This window comes from Solanum dulcamara, chromosome 7 (genome assembly GCF_947179165.1).
Source record: "Solanum dulcamara chromosome 7, daSolDulc1.2, whole genome shotgun sequence".
Taxonomy (NCBI): Eukaryota; Viridiplantae; Streptophyta; class Magnoliopsida; order Solanales; family Solanaceae; genus Solanum; species Solanum dulcamara.
Genome location: NC_077243.1, coordinates 38,538,965 through 38,547,874, shown reverse-complemented (window position 1 = coordinate 38,547,874; position 8,910 = coordinate 38,538,965). Strand labels below are relative to the sequence as shown.

Genomic DNA, 8,910 nt, shown 5'->3' with positions numbered 1-8,910 from the left:
TATCTAGAATGAAGCGGTCTTGTGGATAATTCTCCAGTTATCTAAATGTATTTGGATGCACATAAACATATGGTAAGACACGTAATATTACAAGCTAAAGTGTATCTAAATAATTAGCTTCTAAACTAGTGAAATTTATATAAGTTTCCCGTTAAAAAAATATGAGTAATTCATTTAAATAAATATGGATTAAATAGACTTCTTTCACCTATATAGTCTGAAATTGTCACCCCTAATCATGTCGACAATAGGCTGTGTGGCGTCACTCTTCTTGTTCCTTTTCTGGACCTGATCAGACTTGTCAGCAGAAGGTTTATCACTAGAAGGGCCAAATAGTTCCAGAGATTTTTCCCGACTAGCTAGTGGCGCTTGGAAGAGAGGATGAAGAAGACATAATGTTTAAAGTCAAAATAAGTTTAGAAATCAAAGAGTGGTTTTTACCGATGAAGTTCGGGCGAGAGGTCGGAAGACAAAATTGCATAATAGAAGATTTGAGTTCAAGATTGAAAGAGGCAAAAGGAGAATACAGGTTGAGAGATGGTTTATATGTGGGAGTTAGACCATTGTGTCATTGTGAAATTTCTTTTTGAAAAAAATAATTTTATTATCAAAGTGAAATGAAATTTGAAAATTTATTGTGTTTGACCATGAATACATTTGGGTTTTTTTTATTTTTTTTTATGAGTAATTGACATGAAAAAAGTGAACATTTTTTTTGTTGTTTATCAAATTCTAGAATTCATCATAAAGTTGAATTCCAAAATTTTATGAACAAACGTGTTTCGAAGGAATTCCACTCCGAAAAATCAAACATCTCGTATAGTGTTGGGAAGATAAAAGAGCATCATCACTTTGACAATCGACCCAATAGTAAACCAAACGGGAAGTCACGTGTTTGAAGCATTATATGAGACGAGATATGCATCCCATCAAAGTGTCTAGGCAGCTTTTCGCTAAGAATTCAAAAGCTTTTTCATTCTCTACTACAAGTCGATGAGTGAACAAAAAGTGAAGGGGCTCTCTATATAGGGTGAAGCCCGTAATCAACTGGTAACCAAATTAGGGATCAACACATGACAGACCATACCTTGGTTGACGTTTTTGGTTCGATACAAGAACATCTAAAGCCAATGTTGAACTCGTCTAACTCCAGAAACATGATACCGAGTAGAAGGAACTATCCGGCCATAGACAAAACACTCGTTATGCAAGACATCTACATCGACCATTACAAATGGAGATAAATATACAATCAAGAAATCCGAAAGGAGCAAGAATTATGAGAACAGAACTCTAGGGTCTAGACATAAATAATCTTTTTGTCATTCTTTGTAGTGATAACTTACTCACTATTCCACAATTATAACAAAATCTTTGTATTCAAGACTTTTTAGCTTACATTTTCTAGGGTTTGCTCCTCTGACAAGGCAATGATCTTTGTTCATTTGTTACTGATCCATTTATAGTTTACCATTCAGTTATTGCAGTATATTTCTTTAGATTTTATATATTATTAGGCAGCTTGCCTTTAACCAAACTTTAGAATGCAGTCTATTTCTTTACTTTTTATATTATTAGGTTGCATGTCCTTAAACCACACTTTAAAATGCAATTTTACCTTTTTACGGATGAACATGAATATTTTTTAACCAACCACAATTGAAAAACATTTTCTTCCTCCATACTTCACACCCTCATATCGTTCTGTTTTGCCCCTCATATTGTTCTGTTTTAGTATGTAAATCAGTATTGCTAAGATAACAAGTGGAGATTACACTAGGAAACTTCTACTACAAAGTATCCCCTTATCAGGATCAAAGAATTGATGTCCAAGTTCAGTAGGATGCTTGCTCTACTGGATTAAAAAGGAGAAAGAATAACTGAACAGTTAGTATTTAGCTCATATTTTAAAATAGATAGAAAATAGCTATTTTTAATTTATTAAGGCTGAACAAGTAGATAGACCCTTGAACTTTGTTGGTTTTCCCTCTAAAGCACCTCAACTATGCTGCCTTCCTATTGAAGGCCTGAACCATACATAATTTGTACCTTTTAAACATCCATTGTTGACATTGCATAAAACGTTGTATCACGTTTAAAAAGCGCGTGAAAAGAATTTAAAGGGGCTGATGTGGAATCCATTTTGGGATGCAAGGGGCTAATGTGGAATTCATTAAATGTGTTATCACGTTTGAAGAGCACGTGAAAAAGAAGACCATTACATTCCAAGATGGATTCCACATCAGCCCCTTTAAATCCTTTTCACGCGCTCTTCAAACGTGATAAAACGCTTTATGCAATGTCAGTAATGAATATTTAAAATGTACAAACTATGTATGGTTCAATAGAAAGGCAGCATAATTGAAGTGCCTGAGAGGAAAAACCAATCAAGTTCAAGGGCTTATCTATGTGTTCGACCATTTAGAAAATAGCCAAACATAACATACATGCACATACTGAAGAACAGAACCGAACGAACTTCAGTTTGGTATTAAGTATATCCAATCAAGAATACGAAGCCAAAGTACTGAACACTCGACCCTAATCAAAATAATACCATAAATAAACCCATAAGAGAACAATTCAAAAATCCCTCCAATCCCAACAGTTGGTTTGTCCTAAAAATAAAGGTCAAATCCAATAAATGTATACGGCGTATTGGATGAAAAGAAACAAATGTATATAACAGGCAATGTGGAGATCCCTCATCCAAGGGTAATCTGCAATGAAGCTTTTATAGCCTCAAAACTTTTGCTGCAAAATGCCAAACAGATTTAAGAGAAAACGCACTGAGGAAATTCTGAAACCACATACAAAAGACCGCCTATAAAGAGTTGAACTTCTGTATCCACACAAATAGTAATGATTTCCTCAAACTGAATATGATATAGGAATTTTCTCATTCAATAAATATTGACATTATTGGGTCCAAGAAAAAAAAGAACCACAAAAGAGCAAAATCAGATAAAAGGAGAAAAAGAGAGAAAAGACAAGGAGAAAACATCACAATCACTCTCCTCCACTACAAACAACCTAAAAAAGAGACACTTCGACCAAGGGATGGTGTACCCAGACAGAAGAGGGCAATGCATGAGGCACCTCACAAGTATATAGAGAATATTAACCACATTGAATGGAAACATGAGATAATACTGGCCATTCGTTGTTTGTTACCCTGCATTCATAGCCCCCACCCACCAAACATCTCCATCCCAGCAAAACCAAATTCACTGGCAACATAATAACAAAACCGGGAAAACAAACATGAAACTCGCACTTTTAAGTAAATATAGCAGCACCTTAGAAGCACTTTCTGTGGACAATGGAAGGACCAGACTCATCATACTCGCCCTTTGAGATCCACATCTGATCAAGCACAAAGATAACACATATTCAGTCTAACTAGCAAATGTAATTTGTACTGGAAAAAAAAATAACCCAAAACAGCACAAAGCTCACCTGCTGGAATGTGCTGAGGGATGCAAGAATGGATCCTCCAATCCAGACACTGTACTTTCTCTCAGGTGGTGCAACAACCTTAATTTTCATGCTGCTTGGAGCCAAAGCAGTGATTTCCTTGCTCATCCGATCAGCAATACCAGGAAACATGGTGGAGCCACCACTGAGAACAATGTTACCATAGAGGTCCTTCCTAATATCTACATCACATTTCATGATGGAATTGTAGGTAGTCTCATGGATACCCGCAGCTTCCATTCCGATCATCGATGGTTGGAAGAGAACTTCAGGGCAACGGAACCTCTCAGCACCAATGGTAATAACCTGTCCATCTGGCAACTCATAGTTCTTTTCAATGGAGGAACTGCTCCTAGCGGTTTCAAGTTCCTGCTCATAGTCAAGAGCCACATAAGCAAGCTTTTCCTTCATATCACGGACAATTTCCCGTTCAGCAGTGGTGGTGAACATATAACCCCTCTCAGTGAGGATCTTCATCAAGCTATCAGTAAGGTCACGACCAGCAAGGTCCAAACGAAGAATGGCATGTGGTAAAGCATAACCCTCATAGATAGGGACAGTGTGACTCACACCATCACCAGAGTCCAACACAATACCTGTCATAAGTAATTTATTAAGTCAAAATTAGAACACAGTTATTTCATTGGGCAGACAAAGTTGGATCATGGAAGGACTATTACGAACCAGTGGTACGACCGCTAGCATACAACGAAAGCACGGCCTGGATAGCAACATACATAGCTGGAACGTTAAATGTCTCAAACATAATCTGGGTCATCTTCTCTCTGTTGGCCTTGGGATTAAGGGGTGCCTCAGTCAGGAGAACAGGGTGTTCTTCAGGCGCAACTCGAAGCTCATTGTAAAAAGTATGATGCCATATCTTCTCCATATCGTCCCAATTGCTGACTATACCATGCTCGATTGGGTATTTCAAGGTCAAGATACCTCTCTTAGATTGTGCTTCGTCACCCACATAGGCATCCTTCTGTCCCATTCCAACCATAACACCAGTGTGCCGGGGACGACCCACAATACTGGGAAACACTGCTCGAGGAGCATCATCACCAGCAAATCCAGCCTACATCATTTCAAACACAAATCAGTCATAAAAAAAGAATATCCAGTGTGCTTACATTCAAATGTTATCTATCATAAGTGCTTCCTGTAAAAACAATAGTCTATGAACAAGGACTACCTTAACCATTCCAGTTCCATTGTCACAAACAAGGGGCTGAATATCCTCACCGTCAGCCATTTTTAATCAACTGAAAGTAAAAGAAAGTTAAATGAGCACACTTAGTATGACTTACATATTTTTTTCAAAAAAATTACAGTTCTGTTAGCAAAATATATACATGAAGGTATCAACACATAAATTGCATCAAGAGATTGATTGGGAACTCAATGTAAATGTCTTTAGTTATATACCGTTTATTTGTTAAGTTAGTAAAATGAAATGCTCTAATCCCAGAAACTTTGGAGCTCGGTTAAGTGAATACTTATCATCATGAAAAGAAGCTTTGTTTTTTCTCATAGCAGCAGAAAAAGATCCCTCAAAGTTCAGCTAAATTTTCTGGTAACCAAACTGAGTATGCAGAGATCCTAAAGCCTGACTATACAACAAGAAGCAGTAAAACAAAAAGTAGATCTAGGAAGATTGAGAGCAGATCAACTTCATGACATATTGACCATTAAAACAACAGATCTGGAAAAATCAAACGGAATATAACCCCCTAAATCTAAGTTGTACTAAATAATTAGAGCAGTAAAGAAATCAGGAAAACAAAAGCAGCGATTCAACATCAGCAATTACAGTAGATCTCAAAGCAGAAAGTGAAAGCAAGCAAGCAAGCAAATAAAGCAAGATCTGCTGAAGCAGAGAGGTTTAGATTACCGAAAAGGAAATGAAGATGGATCTGAAAAGCAAAGCCAACGAATGATGACTTGTGGCCGACTTGCTTTCTCTCTCTACAGTCTGGAAGGAGGTTGAATGAGTTCAGACAATATACAAGTATATATAGTCACCAAAATTGGATGAGACGGCTTTTGAATTTATAATTTTCTTTTTTATTCTCTACATTTTCAATTTGAATTAAAAGAGGTGGTGAGCACAATAAGGCAGGCAGGCAACCCATTTGAAATTAATTAAATTGACAGATTCGCCCTCCACCATTGGATGGAACAAAAAAGGAAAATCTGGTTGAAATTAATATTTGTAATATAAAACAAACTAAATTAGCAAATTAATAAAAAAAGAAGGCAGAAAAAGAAAGCGAGATCATTGTTTTTTGTGCATCTCATTGCTAAGAATACAGGGCTATTTATAACTAAATTTACAAGGAGAAAAAGGGGAGCTACATAAACAACTTGGCCATTAAGTGGATCCCATTTTAAATGGAGCATCCACTTCCTATTGTTTTATAATACTCCCCTAGTTAATTACCCAAGAAAATCCTAGTAGCAACCTAAAGTCTCAAACTACGTTGCCACCGTAGGTTGCCTCATGGCCTAGCAAGTGGATCCACATATAGATCACAAAGTTAAAGTTGTTCTCACAGAGTCTACCCTGGCAAGTAGCCTCTCTCTTCTTGATGAGAGAGTTACATCAGATTCCATGTTATAGCTCGCATGGTCTTAGATGTAGGTTAAATGTATCCCACACAAGTTCTATGCAAAGATGTAAGTTATACTATGAAGTCCTATGAAAATAGAACTATTAATGTTGAAAATAATGATGGATCAAGGTTTAAAGTCAATGGGCAAAGGTTAAAGTTGTATTTTAGGAATGGTCAGGTATTGGGATAATTGATGTGGTGTATTTGGACTATGCTTGAACGCATTTCCACGCCGTGCCACGACATAAACTAAGGTATTTCTTCAGAGGAAATCCAAGTTTTTAGTTGTTTTTCAATAACATGTATTGAATGTGTAGGTCGAATTTGAGTTTCACTAAAGCAGAAAAATTGGCAAGCTAGTAGCTCAAAAGGTGATACACCTAGTAGGCAAGGCTAGCCCATCTTGGCTCACCCATATTGGAACTCAAAATACTCAGAAGATACAAGTTATTTAGGCAAGCTGTGTTACGTTGCCGAGTCTCTCAGCTCACTTAATGAACTCGTCTCAGTTCACAGTCTAAGCATTCAAAATTCTTTGAAACTACAGATGTTTTGGTGAGCTAAATTCACATTGGTGAGTCGCTAATCCTTTTAGGTGAGCTTGCCTCAGCTCGTATTTTGAATGCTTTGATCAGAAACTCCTGGAGTTTTTTGCGAGATTTAATCCTATTAGTGAATGGCGCACATGTCTTGGTGAGCTCTAATGGACTCACCGACTGAGTTCCCACCTTATCAAGCCTAGCTACCACACTTTGTGAGGAAGCTTCTCAAAAGGTGACTCACCGAATGATTAGCGATGTTAGTTCTTCATTGCACAAAAGGCCGCCAATAAATAGTGAAAGGGCTTCTTGCCCGTTTAAATTCTCAACTTTTCAAATTCCTCTTTTGTCTTCTTCCTCACCATTCTCACACTCTTCTTTAGTTTGCATTTAGCCTCTTGCTTTTCTTCATTATTGTATTATGTTGCATTGAGGATTCAAGTCTCCATCCTTCATGTTTTCTTCTCATCTTTTTGTTCTAACTAAAGGTTAGTTTACCCTGCTCATAATTATCCATGCCTAAAAGTTAACTTGTTTAATTTTGTTCATGAACTGGAATTGTTTCCTGATGATATTGTGAATGAAGAATTGCAATCCTTGGTTAATATTGTTGAAATTCCTTTCTGGTGCCTTATTTTGTTCTTGAATTATCACTGGGTCCTTGAGTATTATGCATATTGGGTCTGTTTAATGTGGGTATGCTGAGTAGGGGTGATTGGTTTATGTTGAATGATCGTATGGGTGAAGTCTGAGTAACCCTATATCCATGAAACAAATAAATTTTCCCTATGATAGATGGGTGATGTCATTCTTAAGGGCGAGATTGTCGTTTTGTGGTGTTTGGTTCAAATTATTGGGAAGTCTGAGTACCTAATTAATCATTTGAGATGTGGGTAGCCTAGGTTCATGCTTAATTGTGTTTCATATGGCTATTATTGAATGTTTGGGTTGATTTGTTGAATATTTGATGCAGGAGTCAAATTTTGTATGTGTTGGTGAGATAAATTGAGCCCGCCTAAGTGGTATGCGAGACGCAAAAGGGTGTTCTAGCTCTTAATTTTTGTTCAGCAATTGCTAGTAACCTCAGTTACTTTTGACATACTTCCAGTATCTCCCCAATCGTCTTTGGCTACTTGCCCACTTATCTCTTTTCTCGCTTAATTTCCTATTTCTACATATATTTTTCTCTGATGATTTTGGTGAGCTTCCTATAGCTCACTGATAGTTTTGGCGACTCGCCAACCCATCATTTAGCTCGCCTAATTGCTTCACTCAGACCTGAAATTTTCTCGAATACATTTGGTAAGCTTGACTGAGCTCGCCTAACCTGTTTAGCGACTCACCTTTAATCCTTGGCGATCTTCAGCCTTTGTTATCTTCCTGCTATACTGTCAGTTGTGAAATCTTTTAGTGGATAAACCTTCACCCAATTCTATCTTCTTATATGCTGACTTTGTAGATATAGTTCATCCAAAGGTCCCTGTGAATAGGTTTATTAATGAGATTGATAACCCACCTCAAAAGAGGGCCAAGGGAATTACTATTCAAGAGCCCAATGAGAATCGTCCCACCACTCAACGTCAGCCTAAATATATGAGTGAAAAAGGAAAAGATAAAGGCAAGGGCAAGCAGAAAGTTGTAGAGGAGCAACAAGTTAGTGATGACTCTAATTCTAGAAGTATCTCTTGGTCAGATAATGACGCTCTAAACTAAGAGGAAGGTGCATCCATACTTGTCTATGAACCTATTGTTAAGACATAGCCTCATCCTTTGGTTGCAACACAAGCTCCAAAGAGAACACGTATGGAGATGCATTCTAAAGAACTCCATGATCCTTTGGTAGTTGGGGTACCTCGGATAGTCCCCGTCATTGTACCCTGATCTATGAATAGACTAAAGTTGACTGGTCTTCTTACAATACTTGAGGAAAAGCGATTATCCACTGGTGGGGTGGTTAACATATATCTAGATATTTGGAAAACTATCAAGTTTCATAACTTCGAGCGATTCAGCTGAGGAAATATTCCCTAGTACCAACTTGGGTACGGGAATTCTATAAAGCATATGCTCGACAACTCTCCAAGAAGAAAAAGAGGGTACCTCCAGAACCTCTCCAAACAGTTGAAGTTTGGGGAAAACTTGTCCAATATGGTGGTTTAGAGATAAATAAAGCTTTAGGTTGTGATTAGAATCATCGGGACTCATTATCGAACAAACTACTCTATCCTTAGATAGCTTGAAGGGGTGGTTGGCCCCATTCATCTCGGATATTACCCTTT

General features: G+C 37.5%; 1 protein-coding gene across 1 annotated transcript; it reads right to left on the bottom strand.

The window, feature by feature from the left end:
- Positions 1-2,877: 2,877 nt before the first annotated feature.
- Positions 2,878-5,517, bottom strand: LOC129894330 (actin-7-like). The gene is made up of 5 exons (XM_055969971.1): positions 5,372-5,517; positions 4,673-4,742; positions 4,162-4,555; positions 3,460-4,073; positions 2,878-3,366 (listed from the first exon to the last, which is right to left on the bottom strand). The coding sequence occupies exons 2-5, from the start codon at positions 4,730-4,732 to the stop codon at positions 3,301-3,303; spliced, it is 1,134 nt and encodes a 377-aa protein (XP_055825946.1). The 5' UTR covers positions 4,733-4,742; positions 5,372-5,517; the 3' UTR covers positions 2,878-3,300.
- Between the last annotated feature and the right edge of the window lie 3,393 nt (positions 5,518-8,910).

Excerpts from the sequence above, each read along its gene's own strand:
- LOC129894330 (XM_055969971.1), bottom strand. The coding sequence starts at position 4,732 with ATGGCTGACGGTGAGGATATTCAGCCCCTTGTTTGTGACAATGGAACT. Across the intron at positions 4,556-4,672 it reads ATGGAACTGGAATGGTTAAG|GCTGGATTTGCTGGTGATGA; the intron begins GTAGTCCTTGTT and ends GAAATGATGTAG. Across the intron at positions 3,367-3,459 it reads CCCTCAGCACATTCCAGCAG|ATGTGGATCTCAAAGGGCGA; the intron begins GTGAGCTTTGTG and ends GTGCTTGATCAG.